General features: G+C 37.7%; 1 protein-coding gene, 1 long non-coding RNA gene and 1 pseudogene across 3 annotated transcripts; 2 read left to right on the forward strand and 1 right to left on the reverse strand.

The window, feature by feature from the left end:
• The first annotated feature begins 1,942 nt into the window (after positions 1-1,942).
• Positions 1,943-4,240, forward strand: LOC147855759 (uncharacterized). Its single transcript, XM_087329929.1, has one exon. It carries the CDS (start codon positions 2,001-2,003, stop codon positions 3,792-3,794), a length of 1,794 nt encoding a protein of 597 aa, XP_087186055.1. The 5' UTR covers positions 1,943-2,000; the 3' UTR covers positions 3,795-4,240.
• Positions 4,241-7,457: 3,217 nt separating this feature from the next.
• Positions 7,458-16,984, forward strand: LOC147855760 (uncharacterized). 2 transcript variants are annotated; one of them, XR_015530763.1, is made up of 3 exons: positions 7,458-7,574; positions 7,679-7,822; positions 16,787-16,984. It is a non-coding gene; the product is annotated as an uncharacterized LOC147855760 (long non-coding RNA). The 2 variants fall into 2 exon arrangements; XR_015530764.1 differs by lacking the exon at positions 7,458-7,574 and having other exon boundaries at positions 7,581-7,822.
• Positions 9,600-11,050, reverse strand: LOC147855761 (uncharacterized; annotated as a pseudogene).
• Positions 16,985-21,741: the final 4,757 nt, after the last annotated feature.

Raw genomic sequence — 21,741 nt, forward strand, 5'->3', positions numbered from 1 at the left:
AGATGTGGGACATGTAACTCTCCGATTCTGAAACGAACGTTGATGGTCTCATTCACCCAATTTACTGAGAGAGAATTCCACTAACCATCGTAAGGTGATTAGGTCTGCTGGTTTTTGTCTGGGCGGTCCTATGAGATGATTAGAGTGCATCTCATCACATTCCAGATCTATCAAATAATCGATGAATCGTGAATTTTTGTTATATGTTGGCATCATTCGCTTGCTTGCTTCGACTAGCATCATGGCCAACTTGACTTGCATTCGTTTTTTTATTCACCGAATTAACCCTAAGTTTACATCGACTATCTTCTTATTGTTGAGCCTTCTTGTTGAAACATATGTATAGGAGAAGAAAACACGTTTTCTTCGTCACCAAATGATCACTTCCTTATTTTTGGACTTTATGTGATTATAACTTTTTGAGTTTTACCATGCATTACCTTCACGAGGTAAGTGTTGTGTTTATTGATTGGCAACTGATTTGGGTTCCCTAATTAATAAATATCCTTTATTGTTCCTCGAATGTGTTTCGCATCATTTAATGCATGCCTTACTTGCACACGGTTCATTTTGTTGGATATCTTTTTACTCCTTGTGAGGCTTTCATGTTCCTGGTGACTTGGTTAGTACTAGAGCATTAGGTAGTTATTAGCCCATAAAAGTAAGTAGTTATGGCATTGCAGGTTTTAGACCCAACAATTCATTTTTCATAAGAGTAGGATGTCTTACTTCCCTATGCCTTTACACTACTTTACTTATTTGGCAAATAAATTATGAAGGCATTATTTCACAAAGAAGTACATGGGTTGAAGAAAGGCAACATATGGAGTTAGAAATCACCAATGTCATTTGGGAGCTTTAGATCATGTATCGAAGCAATATCATCGCGTGGAAACTTCTAAGTAGTACCTTGTTTCGTAATACCCTTGGTAAATATTGCCACTAGTACAACCCTTTACTACGAGTGGTCCAGTGTATCTGTGTTGGGGGATGTTAAAGAGAAGTATTTGAGCTAGTGGGAAGGCAATGCGTTGATTTGAACATCGCAAAATGCGGTGTTTTTTCTGACGTTGCATTTAGTATGCTTTGGTACAGTGAAGTTCGAGGCAAACAAAAAACAATTGTAAAATGGGTATTATAAGCAAAAGAAAGGTGTGTCAAACTTGAACTCGAGATCATAGATAGGAGGAGCGATGTCAAGGCTCCGACACAAACATTTACTATCCATAGCACGGGCAAAGGGTTGGGCGTTCGAGTCAGTACAAAGCCACTAGCGGCATGGAGTCGAAAAGTGACAAAGGAAGGAGAGGACATATAACGGAGAAGCATTAGACCCTTTTGAGTAAAGGCTCGTTAATGAAGTATCTTTTGCAAATGGTGGGTCCGAGGCCGCAGGGGTGTCCAGTTAGGATTAGGCTTGGGCACGAGGCTTGTCCAGGTGTCTGGTCAGGATCGAGTCGGACACGAGGCTCACCTCGGTGTCTGGTCAAGATTGGGCCCGGGCACGAGGGCTGTCCGGTTGGGATCGGTCGGGCCGGACACGAGGCTTGTCTAGGTGTCCGGTCGGGATCGGGCGGGACACGAGGCCAGTCCAAGTGTCCGGTCAGATTGGGCGGGACACGAGGCCAGTCGGGGTGTCCGGTCAGATCGGAGCGGACCGGACACAGGGCGTGTCGGGATGTCCGGCCCGGAGCAAGGCCCCAGAGAAACCCCCAAGCCTCAAGGGGACCTCTCGAGTCTCAGGTCTATCCTCCTCCATGTCGCCATAACCTTCTTCTGCTCAGAGCTCGCCATAGCCATCTTCTGCTCCGAGCTCGCCATAGCCTTCTTCTTCTTCTTCTTCTTCTTCTTCTTCCCTCTGTCGAGGTCCACATAGCTTCCTCTCATCAGAGGCTTCCGTAGCTTCTTCTCCCTTCTACCTCCTCCTCCTCCTCCTCCTCTCTCTCTCTCTCTCTCTCTCTCTCTCTCTCTCTTTCGGCGCTGCTCTGAAAGAGATCGCAATGTTTTCTCGAGCTATTCTCGCCCTCGTCCGCAGCACCTCTGACCTCCCCTCCACTGTCAGAATCCAGGAGAACCTCAGCTTCCGAACGATCTGCGCTTTCGCCACGCAGTGTGATCAGAATCCTTCTTCCACTTATCCTTGCTCGAATTCTTCTGTCGAGAATGCCAGGGTCTCCTCCAAAGCTAAGGAGTCTGGGAATCCATCCCTAATTGTTCGCAGACGAGCAAGAATCAAGGAGGGTCAGAAACCTACGGCTTCTTCATCATCCCGGGTGGAAACGTCTGAATTGGGAGCTGAAGATGAAGATGGAGAAGAAAGAACATGTGGCAGAAGATTTAAAAGCAAAGAAATTTCTTCTAGAACGGTAAGACACTCTTCTCCTGAAATGCAGGAAAATTTTGTGGATTCTCAAAACGTTAGGGCTTCTGAGAGCCTGGTTGCGACGAGAGAGCTTTCAGAGGAAGCTACTGTTTTGTCCAAAAGTCATGAATATGCAAATCCGTTGCTTCTTGTTCGCCGAAGAACAAAATCGAAAAAAGATCAGAAGTATAGGGTTTCACCTCAGCCGGATACAAAGGATTCTGAGTCCGAACCTGAAGCAAAAACAGAGACAATCGGTGAAAGAGGATATAACATAAAGGGAATACTTTTTACAGAATGTAACGATGGTGAAAACCTGTATACAGATGTAACTGAAGCTTCGAGAGTATCTGTTGTTTCAGGAACAGTGAAGGGGCCTCCTGACGAAAGACATGAAAGTACCATGGAATCTCGTGGGGATGCTCATGAAAATGTTATTGTTCCTGAGAGATTGGTTCTCAAAGTCGAGATTCTTGAAGAAGCAGGAGTACATCCATCAGATCTCGCCATTTTACTGAAGAAACGAGCTCTTGTTTCAGTTTCTTTCGAGAAGCTAAAGTCTGTCATAAATCTCTTAAAAAGCTTTTTCGGAACAGGAGAGATGGCCTGTAAAGTTCTTGCACAAAATTCAGGTATTCTTTCCAGGCCTCTGGATCATCTAGAATTCAAGTTGAAATGTCTAGAGGAGTTTGAACTAGAAGGAGAAACTTGTCAGAGAATTGGCACAGCTAAACACACCATATTAACAATGGCCGGTGAATCCCTTCACCAGAAGCTCTCTTATCTTCAAAGTATAGGTCTTTCTTCATCATCGATAAATGTTCTCTTATCGAGGTTTCCGCAAGTGCTTCGATTAACTGTCTCAGCATCCATAGAGCCAACACTTGTGTATCTAGAGAGCAAAGGTATGGAGAAGGATGAGATAAATACACTCATATTGAAACATCCTTCTCTTCTAGCCATGTCTGTGTGTAACAATCTGGACAAGAAGTTTGAATTGCTCGGTCAATTAGGTCTCTCCAATGAGGAATGCCACAAAGCTATCGGTTTTCTCACCTTACCTTCGTGTGAGAGAGCTAGGGCTGTGTTAGAGACTCTGAAAAGCTATGGTATCTCTGATCTCGACATAACAGAGATGGTGAGGAAGAATCCAGACATATTCTCTCGATCTCCGGAGAACATATCAAAGAAAATCGATTGGTTGATCAATGAAGGAAATCGAGATATCAAAGAAATCATACACTATCCAACGTGTCTTTGTTTTCATCTTGATAATCGAATTGTTCCTCGGATCAATGCATTGAAGGAAACAAAGTTCAGGTCATGCCCTTTATCTACTGTCTTGTCGATGCCCGATGATTCATTCAGAGCTCAGTTTCATCTTCCCGATTTCCCTTCCTCTAAGAAGAGTCGGCAACCTAGAAGGCAATGAATTCTTTTTCTTGTTTTTTGTTTAGTCACTAAATTGATCTTAAAACACATCTTCTTTGCCTCCTTCTTCTTTCATTTTCGTGTTTGGGCTAAAAAAGTTCTAGGATTAATGGCACTCCCATTGAAGAAGGTAGTGAAGTGAATGAACTTTTCTTTGCTAAAATTAGCTTTGAAAAAACATTGCCCCATTGTTAGAAGCTTTTAAAAATGGCTCCCAATAAATATGAGATTCTCTCCCTTCTCTGAATAAAGTTAGAAGTCAAAATTTCTTTGCTACAAAATGGCTTCAAGAGAAGTCTTAAGAAGATAGCAAAATTTCCTTGCAAAATACACAAGAATTATTTATTCTTTTCCAGGATGTAACGGGTGAGTGCTCTCAAAAACTTCTTAGTTGATTGTGGATAATATTCTGTCAGATTTTCTACGTCAGACCCCATGTCAGTTTTTGTGTTTATTTTGGAGATATGTTTGGTCAGAGTAAACTCTGCTTTCAACTTTTTAGTATTGTGAATGCTTTCAGCTTAAATCTGGTAGAGCTCGGAGAAGGGAATACTAATGTTTGAAGAAGATGAAAAACTACTTATTTTTTATTCCATGGTTCTTTTGCTATATAACATGTGTCTTGCATTGTGCTGCATTTTTTGACTCATGCAGCATGATAAGATGCATTTACTACAGAATCTGTTCTTGCTTCTGTTTATGCTAAATTGAGGTTCTTATAATTTAGCAGACGATGCAAATTTGTGTCAAATTATTTGTTTGAATCAATCATGGATAAGAATTCAATCACTAATCTTGTTGAACAATTAATATTATTGGCTACTTGCTCTGCTATAGACAAGCAATATCATCTCCTTGCCTAATGAAATGACATGAAGTCTTTTGAAGGCCAAAGTGACCAATGAGAACAAAAGTTACATCCATGTGAAATCTTATAGAGGGCTGGGAAAATAAAGCAAAAATGAGTTGTACCTAAGCAATGTTATGTTTCTATATCTATGTTAACAGTCTGAGCAGAAGGCTTGTCAGATATTTCCAACCATGAAGGACTGAATGCTATATGCTATACATGTACAGTGTTGAAATAGGAGGTATGTTTTATTTGTTGTGAATATAAGCTTCTTATTTCTGTGTAATACTCTGAGCATAAGATTTTTCAATAACTGAAGATAATCCCATATTTTGTCGTATCATATCATGGCATATTTCTGAAGTATGCAAGGTGCCTTCATCACTCAAGGATTCACGTGAAACTGATTGTTTGGGTCTTCCATTTTCCTTTATTTTCATCTTATTGCTGGTGCCAAGTGATATAAGAATGCACCTTCTTGTATAGTATTGGCGTCGAAGCACAATAAGAATATTTTGTCCACTCATATAGTAGGTATTATTACGTGGGAGAAATTTTGAAGCGAAACATCTTTGGAGTGATAAACAAATGATATGATTGATATATGGGAAGAGGAGATTAGAATCCCTTCATGATAGCAATGCATGTGTGAAACACTATGTGTAGGTAGATGAAAAGGTTTAAAAGAGATTGTCTTGTGTTATGGACTTCAGTGTATAGAGCAACAATGTTGGGTAATTGGATTTGATTTATCAATCATATCAAATTGGCCAAGGGCTCGAATATTTCCCATTCGATTTAAAATAGATTAGTCATACAACTATAGTTCCATTATTCTAAACTAAGAAAGAGGTCCTATCAGACTTAGAGCCAAATTGCATTAATTTAAGATAAGATGATGATTTGGCGATTCAAACATAATTTGATTGAAGTACGTGCAACTCTTATTAAAAAACTTCTAAAAGATCGAGCTCAACTGCCATTTGATTTGGATTGTGTTTTTATGTGTTTGCACCTTGGGGATACAAAGAGGAAAATAAGGCACTTGATAATGCAACGACAAATTTGTACGATAAACAATTGATAAATTTTGTCCACGTCAATAAATCTAACAACCAATGTGGTAGTTGTAAGATAGCCAATTTGACAAATTTTGCCCACACTAAACAATCAATGTAGTAGTTGTATCTTACAACAAGAGAGTCAAATCATTGTAAAGTTTATATGAATCTCTTGACATGTCTATACTTAAAAAGTGTAATATCTTGCAAATTTTTTAAAAGTCGACAATTCTTACCATGTGACAATGTGAAATAATCCAAAAAAGACAAACAACAAACATGGAACAACCACTTTTTCTGGGAAAGGAGTTATTTCTTCTTTGTGATGCATATTCTTACTTCGTTGACAAACATATTATTTTAATCCATTCTATCAAGGGTGTTGGCTAGAAATTAGTTGGCCAAATCAATGGGCAGTTATTTCATTTCTTTTAACAATATACCCTTAACGAAGCCATAATTAGTTTTTTTATTTCCCAATGCTCTCTTCTAGGGTTGCTCAATGTCACACACAATTATGAAATCCATACTTGGTACCACCTTGTCCACGTTCCCTCTAGAAAGAAAGATAGGGCAACACAAGTAGGGTCCATTGACTTCTATAACCTATATCAATGAAGTATGATACAAGCATACACATAGATAGGTTGGGAAGTTATAGATAGGGGTTCAATCTAATACAATTATGTTTGATCTTGGAAACAACTAGAAAAGGTTTTTTTGATACACACAATAAACTTTACCAAGTGTAAACTACTTCGCAACAACGCTAATATTAATCTCTTGAGTCTTAAGGATTGATTGTGTTATAATCTCTTTCATACTAATTGATGCTAAACTCTTCGTCCTTCTTGGCATATAATTGGTAACATAAAGCTTTGACTGTAAGCTCATGATGATAGCTCAATCCCCACGATTTACTACAATTGAGGATTTGGTGCCACATTGTCTTAGACTTCTGTCCCAACACATAAGTATGCATATATTTTACCTCAATATATGTGCTCGGACAACAAAGTTGCTCACTCCAACATCTTGTGCAACCAATTGATTTGTGTTCGATTAGCATATGCTTTCATTGGAGCCCGATCCATTCGTGACCACAACACATGCGGTCCTTCATGAGAGAAAAACCACAAACATCCCGTCACCACATCTATGTGGACATTCGTCCAATCAGACCAAGAAACTAGGGCAATGGGAAAACCATTGTGCGCTAAGCCGAACTGAACCGTTAAGCCATGGTTTAATGGTTGATTGGTTTCAAGAAATATTAATGGTTTGGATTTTAAATAAATGGTTTGATTTAAGTTTGGTTCGATTCTAAAACTTGGGTTTATCAATTTATAGGTTTAAAGGTTTATTGGTTAACTTTTTTTTCACCTTAATAGTTTATTAATTGATTGGTTTAATTAATGATTTAATAAATTTAACTAAAATGCCTATTTGTTTTGATGTATTTTTATTTATTTAGATTTTTAATTAGTTTGAGTTTAATGATTAGGTTTAAATGTTTTATTAAATGGTTCGGTTTGGTTTCAACTTTTCCCTAAACGGTTTGGTTTACCTTTTCTTAAAGGGTTTGGTTTAAATGGCTTGAGAGTTCATAAACGGTTTGGTTTCAAGGCAAAGGAACCGAACCGAACCAAAACCAAAACCAAACCTCGCCCATTGCAATGCTCCTCTCAGTGGTTTTCTCTCATGAAAATGCTTCAAAATTTTGAGATAGAAACTGAAAGGGATTCATTCAACATACTTTTGCTTATAAATTATACACTCCATTTTGAGAAGATACCACATATTTTCATTTTAATGTGAGTTGGGTGATCTCTCTTTCTCAGAACAGAACAAAGACATCATATACACCTCTGTAAAACCCTAATTTGTTTTCTCCTTCACATCGCATGTCTCTTTAACTGGCTTTTCTTGCTACCCCTGGCAATCTGATCGTTCTCTATTCACCTTTAATTGTAGATTTCTTCATCGCTAGCCATGGCGAAACTTGGAGACCTCGCGTTCAAGACTACAACAGGGTTCTTAGGTATCTGTACCATATTGTTTGGAGCAAATTTGATCTTCAATACTGGTCGAGGGATGGCATGGCATCTGGAAAATTCTGTGAGTGAATTGATATTTTTTATTCCTACACACGTGTATGTATAATTTGTAATCGTTGATGATAGATCTTGTGGTAAATCTGGGTCAAGAAAGGAATAAAAAAATGGTTCGGGGTTTAGGATTTTAGTGACATGTCATTTGGAAAATTTTATGAGCATATTGATGTTTTTCTTTATATATGTGCATATATATTTGGTTTGTTATCCTCGATGACGGTTCTTGTAGTCAAAGTAAATATAGGTCAATCAATGAGCTTAGAAAGGAACACAGAAAGAAAGATTAAGTGAAGAGAGAAAGAAAGTCCATGTCAATGATCCCAGAGATAGATAGATAGAAAAATGCCATTTTCAATTTCGGCTAGCCAGAACAATTTGGAAGCGTCAATCTAGGTGACATAATGATCTGAGAAAGATGGTTATGTTAAATCGGAACCTGTTGTGAGACAACTTGAGAGTACAACCAATTCACGTAGTTGATTAATTATAGGGCACTATATGTCTAAGTAATGGTTTGAGATATAATGAAAATAAAGGAAGACATTTTTAGTTTCTACTGTAGGCTGAAGTCAACCTATGCAACAATTTGGAAGTACAAACAAATCATGAAGTTATCTATAATCTAGGTAAAGTAATGATTGAGAAGAAAGAAAATTGATGGAAGAAAGAAAGAAAGAAAGAAAGAAAGAAAGAAAGAAAGAAAGAAAGATATATTAACATCTAGTAGAGGCTGAATTTTGTTTATGAGACAATTCAGAGTACAACAGAAAGAACATTATATTAATATATTGTAAAAGTGGAAGTTGCCTATTAGACAATTGAGGAGTACGACTGGTTTATAGAATCAATGGAATCTTTGTCACTTGATGATCTGAGGAGGAAAGAATGAATGAAGGTAAATTACTAAGTTATGTTAACATTTACTAGATGTAGAAAATTGGGCTATGAGGAGATGGGCTCCTGAATAGTAATAAAGAGAAAATAATATGGAAAACTGAAGAGGATGATAAGAGCTCTGATAGAGAGAAAAAAATGATGAATCTTCTAAAAGGGCCAAAGGTAGCTTGGGAGACCCAAAAGACTTCTCATTGTTTGTATGCATGTGATTTATAATAATGAGAAGGTAAAGTTCCTGCAAAATGCTGAAATTGAGACCATTAAACTAAGCTGATTAACATGAATTTTATATCATATGAGTTCAATGAGGAAATATAAGCTATATGTCCTGTGAACAGCCTTGATACATTAAACTTTTAGTAAATATTTTTGAACTAGTGTTATTGAGGAGTTTTCATAAGATAGGAATGCTGCTGCAAATAAGAACACATTTGAGAAAAGCTGAAAGCAGGGTGAAAACCAAAAAATAGCATAAAGGGGGTTTATCAACATAGAACGAAAGAAAGAAAGAAAGATATATTAACGTCTTTTAAGAGGCCAAAATGGCCTATAAGACCAACCAAGAGATTACATCGTAAGTGTTGTCTCGTCTTTGAGAACAAACAAAGGGGGTTTATCAACATAGAACGAAAGAAAGAACGAAAGAAAGAAAGAAAGATATATTAACGTCTTTTAAGAGGCCAAAATGGCCTATAAGACCAACCAAGAGATTACATCGTAAGTGTTGTCTCGTCTTTGAGAACAAACAAATCAAAATAAATAAATATTACTACGTAAATATAAAAGTAAATAAGATAAAAAGAGACGAGGGAATAGTTTTTGGCACATGTGAGATTCTCAAGTTAGATGTATTGTAACTTTTGTCTTCAAAAGATCTCTAGCATAGGTCAATCTGGAATGCAAAGGTCTCCGAAGCGAGGGAAGCACCTGTGATGGCGGGAGATAATGGCTTTTATTTGTCAATGACAAGGGTGTTGAGGTCGTGGTCCATGGGGCCGGGGCCGACGTGCACGACAAATTGCTATTACCCGATCAATTGTAACCCCTTTGTTATGTCCTGGTCGGGAGCTCATTTGTGTATCTCTTGATTGACTTGTAGCATTAGTAGGAGTGATGGGGCTAAAGAAAGTTGTGATTGTTCTTTGTGGATGAGCTTGTGTGGATGTATTCTTCAATAACTTTTCTTGATGTCTCTTCAGCTCTAGCAAGAAAAGTCTTAGGCATTGTTGGTCCTAATATTCTATTACCTTGCGTAGCAGGCCAAATCCTTGTTTAAAGAGGCAATGGTATCTCCCTCTGATTTCATAAAAGACACTATAGTGACAAACATAGTGTTCTTCGGATTCCACTCAATGACACAATTGGCAAATTCTTTCTTCTAGAGGTATTCATGTATATTTGCTTACCTCAATTTGTAACTGATGCGATGAAGTTCGTAGCTGCCCTTTCACATGGCGCATCACATAGGATAGATGTATGTCCATATAAGGTGGCCTGATGATGAATCCATCCTCCGATGTGTGTAAGACGTGTGTCTTATAGTGGGCCATCTTCGTACCAAGTGATATTTTGGGGCTGATCCATGTTACCTTGTTTTCCAAGTTAATAATATCAGTTCGGATCACTCTATTCTTTTCCACTTTGGTCATATTTAGATGGGGATAATCCAAGCTATATTGGAACGGGGGTAGTACATCTGTCCTCATGCCATGTGACTCGAACCATTGCTGCATTTCAGCATACCAACAATGAATGTCTCCATTTTCAGCCAGTTGTCTTGATGACATAAGTGCCAACCTTGGGTACCTTCGTTTAGGGAGCTCCCAAAGACGTTGGATAAATGTTACTGATTGGAACAATGCCTCGGTGATTATAGGTGTTGCTCCCATCTCTGCCCGGATTATATCGTGGGGCACTGATGCTTTGCTCCTTATCATGCGGGCAATCATTGACACTAAAGGTCTCTCAAAATCTTTCTAATTATTTGCCTTGTTAAGACTCGGTCCCCATGTTTCTACTCCATAGAGAAGAGTTGGTGTGACAAGTGTATCAAATAACCATAGCTTAGTTCGTGGCTCTTGGAATTGCAAATGTGCACATTGTCTCTCGAGAGCACCAAGGGTTTTTATCCACGAGAAAGTCGGGCACAAGTAGCCTCCTGTAAGGAGAACTGAGGCCCTGTAAATGTTACTCCAAGGTATGTGTAGGAGCGTGTGTATTCCACCTTTTCCCCTCCCAAGAAGAATTCCGGTTCTGATCTTGTTACCCATGCTTGAGTGGTGTTAAACACCATCACTTTAGTTTTATCCATGTTGATTGACAAACCTTTGTCCATACAAAATAGTTTTAAGGCATTTAAAACTATTTTGTAGTCCCTCTGGAGAGTCAGAAATCAGCACAATATCATCAGCATATAGTAATATTTGTATAGCTATACCTGCTAGGTGTGCTCCCGAACTCCTGAATCTCTCTATGTAATGTGATACCTCATCTATATAGAGACTGAAGAGAGTGGGTGATAGTGGGCATCCTTGCTTCACTCTAATTGTGCTAGCCACCGACTCTGACAAACCCTTGGAAGACCACACTTTTCCTAACACGGATTCATAGAGTGCATAGATTCCCCATTGCATATTTGTAGAAACACCAAGGGCTTCTAGCTGCTGCATAAGCCGAGCACGTGCCACAATGTCAAAGGCTTTTCGGAAATCCACAAAGCAGCAATAAATCCTCTTACTATGGGCTCTGCCCTCCTCAATAATGGCCCGGAGGGTCAATATGTGATCCAAAGTTGTGAACCCCTTCCGAAAGCCTGCTTGTCCAACTGAACGGCAGCCATTCTGCTCTGCCCATATACTCAATTCTGATTCTAGAATTGAGCCATATAGTTTAGCCAAGTAATGGCCTATCATGATTGTCCTATAGTTGCTTGGCATCATGGGGTCTCCACTCTTGAAGATTGGCACAATGGTATGTTGAGTCCATTATGTAGGGAAACCTTCACACATGGCTCTATTAAAGATGTGTGCTTGCAATGGGAGCAAGGTGTCATGGACATAGATAAAGTGCTCACCCACCAATCCATCATGATCTTGGGCCTTCCCAAATTGTAGCCGATCAATGGCATTTCTTACATTTTGTGGAGTAAAAAAGGTTGATTCATGTGGGTGTGAGCCTAATGTTGGTGGGAAAGAGGAGGTCGCCCTGGGATATCATATAGGACCTTTGCATATTCATGTCACACCTGAGGTGAGGTCAGTTGTGTGGTAGGTTGCCTCTCATTAAACATTTTCCATGCTCTTTTACTTTCTTGTCCTAGAAAAACAAGCAATACAAATGATCTTCAAATTTAGCCAAATACAATCTCTTCTTCTTCCTTATGAGGCGTTGAAAGGCTGGTCTCGCGTGTTTGTGTGTATAAATGCCCTGAGTTACTTCACGCTGCAAGCATCTCCTTGTATCACGCCATTCCTCATCATACCAACTATTTTGTATTACTCTACCAAGTTTGGGGGGATTGGCCGTTCTGTGAGGAAAGGCATTTGTGGCTGCTTTATGCAATGATTTTGACAATCCTTGGGTAAGTTCATCAAGGGTGCAAAAGGATCCAAATCTAGCATGCCATTGTATACCCAACAACTGTACACATCAATTTTCTCTCGAGTAAATAGATACTTAGCCAGCCCGCTCTCCTTAGCATATACATCCCTTGTGCATCCATCCTTTACCTCAAAGCGTAGATATGCATGATCTGCTGCCAAGCCAATAGGTCTATCCAATATAGTGAACTCTTTTATTTCAGGTATAAGAGATGGAGATCCCATTAGATAATTGAGTGGGCTTGCACCTCGTTTTGGGTTCCAACATTTCAAAGCATCTGATCCAGGCCATTGTGATAGAGAAAGAGACACAAGTTAGGGTAATGTACCTAACTCTCCACAGGGTCTCCAATGCTAGGGGATGATGCCTTGAAAAGCCAGGGACTCTTTTATTATGAAAAATAAGTGAGTTGACAGTTGATTAGGCTGCCATCTATATGACATCATTGCAAAACAGGTAGCACAGAATAAGGGCCTGCTAAAGCTTCCACCTTTATTGCAGAATAGGTGATACAGATTAAAGGCACCTAGGTTTTTTTACTCCAACAATCACTCACTTCATGAACCAAATGACTACCAATAGAAGAAGCAATGCTGATGAAGTGTGTTGGGGAGACACTTTGTAGATAGTTTGCCAGTTCTTGACTCATATCAATCTTTATTAGCCAGATTAAGCCATCCTCAATCACCTCATGAATGAAGGGATATCGGACTACTTTTTCTATGCATGAAACATGGTGTTCTTTGCCAAGCATATGGCACTTTGACTGTAACATTGTAAGATTGGAACTTGCTGGGGAAGTTCAGAATTGGTACATAGGTGAGCTGAACTGAAAGGCTTCCTTGGAAGCTTCTGTAGCTGAGATGCACTCAGTTTCTTTGATAAAAATCGTGATTATCCATTAAAGCTGAGAGCCTCATGAAATAGTTCCTCTTGGAATAATGAATATGTATTTGCTAAAAGACTTCCAAATATCGACATTGCTGGTCATGTCAGATCACATTAGCCGTGGAGATTCAGATCCCATTTGTCATAGCGTAGGAATTTGTCCTTAGTGCGGTGAAAATACAAGAGTGTGAACTTGACTGCAGCCCAATGGCACAATGCGTGGTCGAGACATGAATCTTCTGACTAGACCTATTGCTACCATAACGTAAATCAATGATTTGCAAACTGAGTTATATAAGTCTTCATCTCTTCTGATGTTGTATCAATAGTAGGACAATCTGCCTTTGAAAGTTTCTCTTGATGCTGAAGACGTTTTGAAATTGCATATGAAATCTATCCAATACCATCTCAGTATACTTCTCCTGAGGTAAGAGACAACTTCTTTGTTTGTCTCACCTTATCCTCAAGCCAAGAACATGCTCGGCATGTCTAAAAGTCCATAATACAATATTGTGAATTTGCCTTTTATTTCTCCTAGAGTCATGTCATGTTTTTCTGCAATTAACGTGTCGTCAGTGTACAAAACTAGTATAACAGTGCTGCAATCTTCGTCATTAACCTGTTTCAGCCTGCAAAGGCTCTGATGGAGTTTGCATACCAAATGCGTCTTCCCTAGAATTACAAATTATTTTGGTTGCGTCATATATAGCTCTTGTCCAGATCTAGTGGAAAGTTACCTTGTCACTGCTCAGCAGGCACATCAGCATGTTTGGATTGTTGTTTTTCGTCGTGTAATCTTTTGTTTGGTGTTATAGACCATTTTGGCCTCTTAAACTTGTTAATATATCATTCTTTCTTCATATTCAGGGTCTGCAATTTGCTATCCATCTTTTGGCAAGTAATTTGGTTGTCTATAGACGATTGTCCATCTCCTTAATTGCCATTTTTGGGTCAATGACTAGCACGCACTGTTCTTGCTGAAATATAGTTATTTTCTTTGGTTTTGATGTATCTATAGCTTTTAGCAGCTTTGTTTCATCAAACACGACGTCTCGGCTTCTGACCACTTTTCTAAACTGTGGTCATTAAACCCTATGTCTCATCTCACCATACCCAAAGGAAGATACCCCTGAGGAATTTAGCATCCATTTGTCATCAGTTCTTGCTGGATGTGAACAAATGATAGCCAAAGATGTGTCAAGATGGTCATGGCAGGTCTGCCGAACCAAACCTCCTCCAGTATGTCATTTTTAAGTGAATTGCGTGGGCACCAATTAAAAATATGAACCAACAATGAAACTACTTAAAATAGTCCATCCAATAGGCAATAGAGTGTTCCTCTCTTGTTGCCACAAGCAATGGGCCTTGTTCCACCTTCAATTTTCCATGATCCACCTGTAAAGGCCGTGGAAAACTATTTATAATAATAAAGGTGATCCATGGTCAGCAAGCTCTTCTTGATTTTCTAAAACACAATGAATCTGCTCCTGTGTCAGCTCTTGGCCATTCTCCATGAATCTGTGCCAAATCTCTTGATTTTGTTGGTGTGGTATTCTTCCAGACAGACTTTCCCAAAGTAACCTACACAAAATGAGAGGAATCACTCCTTTGAAGGAGTGTAGTAGAACGAGGCACCTGAATCAATGATCTAGGTCTGAATGAGAGAATCTTGTACTGTGTGCACAGCATCTACCAGGGTTGTGTTTGCTATTGTAACATCAGTGGCATTTGGTACATATAAGATGTCTTCTGCGTTGGGCAATTTTCTGATGATGATTTCAGAGGTCATATTGACCTCCTTCCCTTGTCTAGGGTGTCATTCTTCTTTCTCAAATGTATCTCTTTGGTTCTTCTTCCTCCTTTCCAGCTCTTGTCTGCAGAACCTGTAATATGGCTTCTTATGCCCTTTGCAACAGCATTAAAAACAAGTAACATATTTCCCCTTATTTTTGCTTCTAGACCCTTTTGTTGAGTATTTTCTATTGTAGCACCTCTTGCCACATTAGTATATCTAGAAGACTCCCCATTGGTTTCCTGTCAATAACTTTGTTGAGGATTGCTCCTCTGTCACACCAGCAAATGTGAGATTTGAACTGCTAAATTGTGTGACCACCAGTGCGTCCCATGGCTTCGGCACTGCCGTGAGCTAGAATAACCTTCATTTCATCGTTGAAGGTCTCCAATCCTGCATCTATAAACTGATTTAGTACACCACTGAGGTAGAGATGTTTTCCAGAAAAGATCCTGGCAGTGTGGCTGAGAGTCTTCCATGCAATCTCATTCACACCAGTTGTTGCAACTTTTTCTAGTGCCTTTGCACACCCTTGAAGATAGTGTGAGTTCCATTCTTAACCTTCCATGAATCAAATCAGACCTGTCAAATTTCTTGAACTCAATTGAATTGTCAGTGGATGTACCTGCCATGATGGAAGAAGAAAAGGTAACAGAACTGCCACTCGTTGAGAAGATGGAGATCAGGCGGTGAAGCCTCTGCAAGTATGAGAGCTGCTTGTCGAAGCAAAACACAGGTTAAGGACTTGCTGAACAAAGCTCCAAGAACACAGCTCTCTACTTCTAACACGTCACCAAAATTAGAAGATACATATACATCTGTAAGTAAACTTCATCCTAAGGACACACCTGAGAGAAGGTAATAACTCAAAGCAGAATAGAGACCATAAAAGGGCAAAAGGGGGTTTTGCAAACTTAAAGAAATAGTCACAAGGTTACCAGAAGCTGATCCCTAGAGATGCAGGAGACCCTTTTAACCAAAAAATTAAGTGAGTTAATAGCTGATTAGGCTGCAACCTTATTATATGATATTCATACATTGGTTTGGCTGCATAGCATGGATGGATATGCATCAATTTGATATTAAAGCAAGGGTATGGTAAACATGCGCAGCCATTTAGTTTGTTTAGAAAGATCAAGAAGACTTCACCATTTTACAAGAGGATTTCTATGCCCTAAAGAAGGATGTATTATTATGTCAAGAAAGATGTATTATTTATAAGAGGATTTCTACTGTTTACATCAAGAAAGATGGATATATTATGTCATTCTTAATACTATGAGCTGAGAATATCCTATTGATTGGTGGACGAGCAGAAATTGCAGTGTTTTAACTTATATTTTCATTATCAATCTTTGCATATTGCTTTTTTTTTGTATTTCAATTTGGTGTGGGAGGGGTGTATTTATTGGTGTGAAAAACTACTCTCCTGAACGTGCACAAATGAGTGTGGCCGAGTTAGTGCAGTAGATGGGTTAGCCATTAGGGTTAACAATGTAATGTGTTATAGTAACGTTGATGAGACCACTAACGTTAGTTCTTCAATACAAAGCCACTGATTTGTATGTGCTTGTTTAGGAGCACATGAGAATAGTTTATGTTGTATCATTACTCTGTTGTAATCATGCTTCAACACTCTGCCATTGATATGATCTCTGCCTGCCCTGTTGTGGGGTCGATTGTGCATTATCTATTTTCCACATATTTAACGATATTATCATGCACTTGTTGATGAGCTTTTTATGTTTTCCTATGCGTGACTCAAATATTCTTTTGAATTTGTTTACCCAGAATCATACTGTTAATGTGACGGAGCGTCCACTTCCTGCGGCAAAGACTTCAGAAGATTAGAGATATGAGTCATGTTTTGCTATGTAAAAAGGAAATATCACCACTGATTTTGTGACAAACATTTCATAGAATGTTTAAAACACATAATACTTCGTCTTTTGCAAATGAATAGAAAAGATGATTATATATTAACGTCAATGGGGGGGCAATCATGACCCATGAAACCAATATTATTTGTTGCAAAGCACTATCCCCAGGTGTGCAGGTGGGAGATTTTAAAATTTTAGATGGTAGAATAAAAAAACAACTAAATGAAAAACTAAGACTGTTTCTAATTCACAGTTTGGATCTTCCACAAATCTGGTTCTTAGATTGAGTAGATGAGCAAAGAATATTCATAGTGTTGTTGGCAATGGTTTTGTCTTCTTTAGAAGCTCTTAAAAGCTAGTACAAGTTTGTAGGAATTCCTGTAATTCAAGCGTAATGTCCTCATATATGAGGCATTCCAAAGTGACATGTTCTTCTATTCTGGCATGTAGGTCATATATTCTCTTTTCTACCCAATATTCAGCCAACCCCAACACCTATTTCTATTTTGACGTGTTTGTGCATGCATCAGTGTGATGTCACGATCCTTTGGCATGGGTATCCAGATGTGGATTGGGCAATGGCCAGCCACCCTCACTGATATTTCCGGTATTAAGTATTAATGCAGCTGCAATTGTACTCGAACTTACATCTTTGTTGGATCATTCGTCGATTCGTGTGGAGGCCAACCAATGTGAATGAGTAAAACATGAACCCATGTTCTTCTGTCCCTTCCTTTACCTTGATGTGCCCATCCAAATATTTTTCTGCATTCCATCTTGCAAACCATTTCTGGATTTCTTGGACCCAGCTGATTGAAAGAAATTTGCTTTTTGATGTCTTGGGGAGGCAAATTGTAAACATTTTACTTCAGATATGTCCTTGTGTATATTTTAGAAGGCATGAAACATCATCGTCTGTTTTCAGCTTCTATTCTCCTGGTTATTTGTTCCTTGTGTGCTGACTAGATATGTCATCTCCTAATTGACAGTGTAGACATTTTTTCTGGAGGTCCTATTTTATTCTATGAGCTTGCCCAAATACTTCCTCCCCAAACCTAGTTCCCATTTTGGAATTTGCTTATGTGGCTCATATTTTCAGATTCACTGTATTGTTGAGCTATGCAAGTTTCTATCCTCCAAGTTGGGATACATGTTCCAAGTATTTAATAATCGAAGTATTTGAAAATATGGACCACTTCAATTGCTTCCTCTTCATGGTCTGAGACTGGCTGTTAAGAGAGAAATCATTTAGCTACACTTTAGAGAATGTTTCAAGATACTTACTTTTAAAAGAACTGTAACTATGTTGTGAGATATCCTACGGATACATTTAAATGTGATTGGGAGCTGAACCCTTCACTTTTCTCAATATTTTTTCCAATAAGGAATAATGTAGTTATGTGAATTCAAGGGATAGTGAATACAAACTTTGAAATTTCAACACACATGATTGTTTTTTCTCGCAAAAATGCAGTACATATTAGTTGGGTATAAAAGGATTTTTTTAATTTCTTCAATGTATGAAATTTTAAAAAAGTTTAGAAAGGCAGCAGACATCAAATTTCAATTGCAAGATTTAGATCGTATAATCTGGCTTAGCCCCTTCAACTTTGAATCTCTGTAACACTTGAAATTCTTTCATTTATGCCTTAAAATACCAATTATTCAACAAATCTAATGTTCGAAAATCAATGGAAATTTTCTCTCATTGTTTTCAGATTGGGAACTTAGAGAATACGTGCTGTAACAAGAGCCAAATTTATGAACTGATTAAAGAATCAACTATATTTCTTAAAAATAATGGATCAAATGCCAGCAATGAAAAAGGTTTTACCATCATATATATACTTGCTTGTGTTTGCACATTTTATCTGTGCTAATCAACTGTCAACTTGTTGACAGAGTTTTTGTCACATAAAAAGAAATTAAGTTTGTCTTTTTCGCAAGTTTATGACGGGTATTTTTGGGTCTTATCAACAAGGTCATAGTTATTATTCGCAATGAAAAGGTGGAACTTGTATTTTCCTTCTCAAAATCTATGCAATGATTTCAACATTTTGTATGCCTAGTAGATGCCATTTCAAGTGTAAGATGACTCTTGAAAATACTTTTGATTGAAGAAAAGTCTCCTATGACCTCCTTATTAAGAGCAATTCAAAGTTAGAATACCCTTTAGACATTAACTTTTAATTGTCTTTTAAGCTTGAACGTTATCATGTTGAACCCTGATTTTTTGAAGATATGACAAAATATCAAACTAAAATATAAAGAATAGATATCCAAAAGTTATACTATCTATCAACTTAATATGTACTTTATTTCACCTCCTCTTCCACTAGCCCTTTGTCACATGTACATGGTATTGTAGCAAATCATCATAATGTATATAAAAGGCAATCCCCCACCTTGTTTGTGTCGTACATGATTAAAGGAAAGACTATTCATTGCTTGCATTGGTAAGTGAAATTAAAACTTTTCCTTAGGAAAATATTTTCATAGCTTTGCATGTGTTGGGCATCATAACGGTTTCCCTTGAGATTTGGATATGTGGGAATCGTTCTAATAAAAATTCATGCCTCAGAATTTGAAGTTTGCAAAAGTTCTCCAAGTGAACATTTTAAAATGAGCCGAATTTATAGAAAATTTAAGTTTATTTTTTAATGCAAGTGATCAAGTTGTCAATTCTTGCACTAACCAAATTGTCACAATCATTTTCATAACTTTTAAATCCAAGTTATCACAATGCTTAATTGGGAAACAATTACCTTATCTTCAATTATGTTTCATGCACCGAATTATTTTAATAATAGAAATTAATTGTCTTGTGTTTTTTTTGGGGTCAACAATACTTTGTAATGTGAATAATTAGATTAACCAACAAACAAGAACAGTCTAGTAATTATTGAAATTAAATTGCCTTCTTATTCCTCGAGAAACTTGCCTATCAATTTTTAAGAATTTGGATGATTAGTTGCTCAATTAAGATGATTGAAAATAGGTTGTCTTACTATTCCAAGAGGGACATTTCAAGAATTTAGCAAGCTCAAAGTGACATTCTAATCACTATGGCAAACTACAGTCAACCTTTTAGGATTGTAATGATTAGTTGCTCAATATAACATAGTGATGATTCAATTATTATTGAAAATAAGCCACCTTACAATTTTTGTGAGTGGCATTTCAAGAATTTCGCAAGCTTTGGGTAAATTCTAGAATATTGGTGAATTATAGTCGAACATTAACGCGTATGGCAAACTCATGAGTGGCATTTGACTATTTGCTCTTATTTTGTGTTGTTTGTGTAAGGATGAATAACCTTGTTAAAACTTATCTTCGACACAAACAATTGGATAACAACATATCGTGTCATTGAATGTGGTTATATTTATTCCATTCTCCTAAAAATGCATGTGATTTTACCAAACCCACACATTGTTAAGAAATTGTACTTTGTTTATTCCATCCAACATAGGTCTTCGTATGTTAAATATAATGTTGGTTGTTTCTCAATAGCACATTATGCAACATAGGATACACTTCAGAGTCGTGACATACGAGGAGAAAATAGCTAATAATGAAGAATTTTTGAAATTTTGCTTTTCTTAAGGAAGAACATAAACAACACTCAAATCATAGAGTACTTTACAGTTTACACAAACAATGAATCATGTCCTTGCAAAAGCTTCGTTGGGGAGTGTAAATTTTTACAGCCTTCTTACTTGAAAGCAAGTGCCAAGGATGTCCTTAACATTTTGAGGATCACATACAATCATGTAGTAATAGAAATTTTTCAGCAATAATTTTGAGGAAGATCATGTGCACATGCACAATAGATTTGTAATGATTTGTGACATGACAAGCTATAAGTTTCTTTTAAAAATCATTAAACTTAAGGGGGGCATTTAATGCTACCATTTTTGTTTGTATAATAAAATTAAAGAGTGGGCCTCGTCAAACTTAATAACAAATAGCAGACTTTAAAGACTAACAAATAAAAAGCAAGAAACCAAAGAAGCTCTCTCGCCGTGGCCATGTCTTTTGAAGTGCTCAATCTCTTCTCATCAATAGAAGCTTGATTCTTACTAGAAACTAACACAAAACTACGAACTAGAGCAGCATTGAGGAAGGCTTGCTTTCACTATAATCATTGCTTCCTAAGTAGGACCTTGATTCTTATCTTCAAGCATTGTAGAACGAAGATGTGAAGAAGTCCAAGAAGTCTTTATGGGTCATAGATGCATTTTACTTGAAAATTCTAGCAAGATGTATTTCTATGCATCTAAAAAACCATGGAAGTGAGTGTGTGTCATGACTCATAGTCTCATACTCATGCCTTGCATTGTAGAATGGAAGGGAAACCTTTACAAAGGCACCATGAGGTTCAGTTATGTGCCATATATGATTGCTTGATTAATTATGCATTATAATACCTTGCATCTAGAAGGCCTAGAGTTGAGGAATTTTCAAGTTATAATTAACATTACATGATAAAGTATACATAGGTAACCATGTCTTGAGAATGGAAAATGTATTGCACTACATACCTTGCGTTGAATGCTTTGACGTGTATGCATTAATACAATGTACAATATACATGAACAAGAAATATTATGGAGGAGAATACAAAATGCCATCTCCTGTAAAGGTCTTCATTCATATGGATAGTCATGATTGGTGAGCTACCATTAGGTTTGGCCTTAAAGAAACGAGGACTAGGGTCAAGTATGTGCTTCTTTTGCACCATTCCATTGGAGGATAGTACACATAGGTTCATTAAATGTCCTATAGTGCAAATAATTTAGAAGTACTTATCGGATATTTGACAAGTTTTAACCCTTTGCTCAATATGTTCGAAAAATGGTCCAA

The sequence above is a fragment of the Azolla caroliniana genome, unplaced genomic scaffold (assembly GCF_043228905.1).
Source record: "Azolla caroliniana isolate FFs.n. ecotype wild unplaced genomic scaffold, voAzoCaro1.0.p SCAF_14, whole genome shotgun sequence".
In the NCBI taxonomy this organism is placed as follows: Eukaryota; Viridiplantae; Streptophyta; class Polypodiopsida; order Salviniales; family Salviniaceae; genus Azolla; species Azolla caroliniana.

Bases quoted from the DNA above. Each gene is read 5' to 3' on its own strand.
- LOC147855759 (XM_087329929.1), top strand. From the start codon at position 2,001: ATGTTTTCTCGAGCTATTCTCGCCCTCGTCCGCAGCACCTCTGACCTC.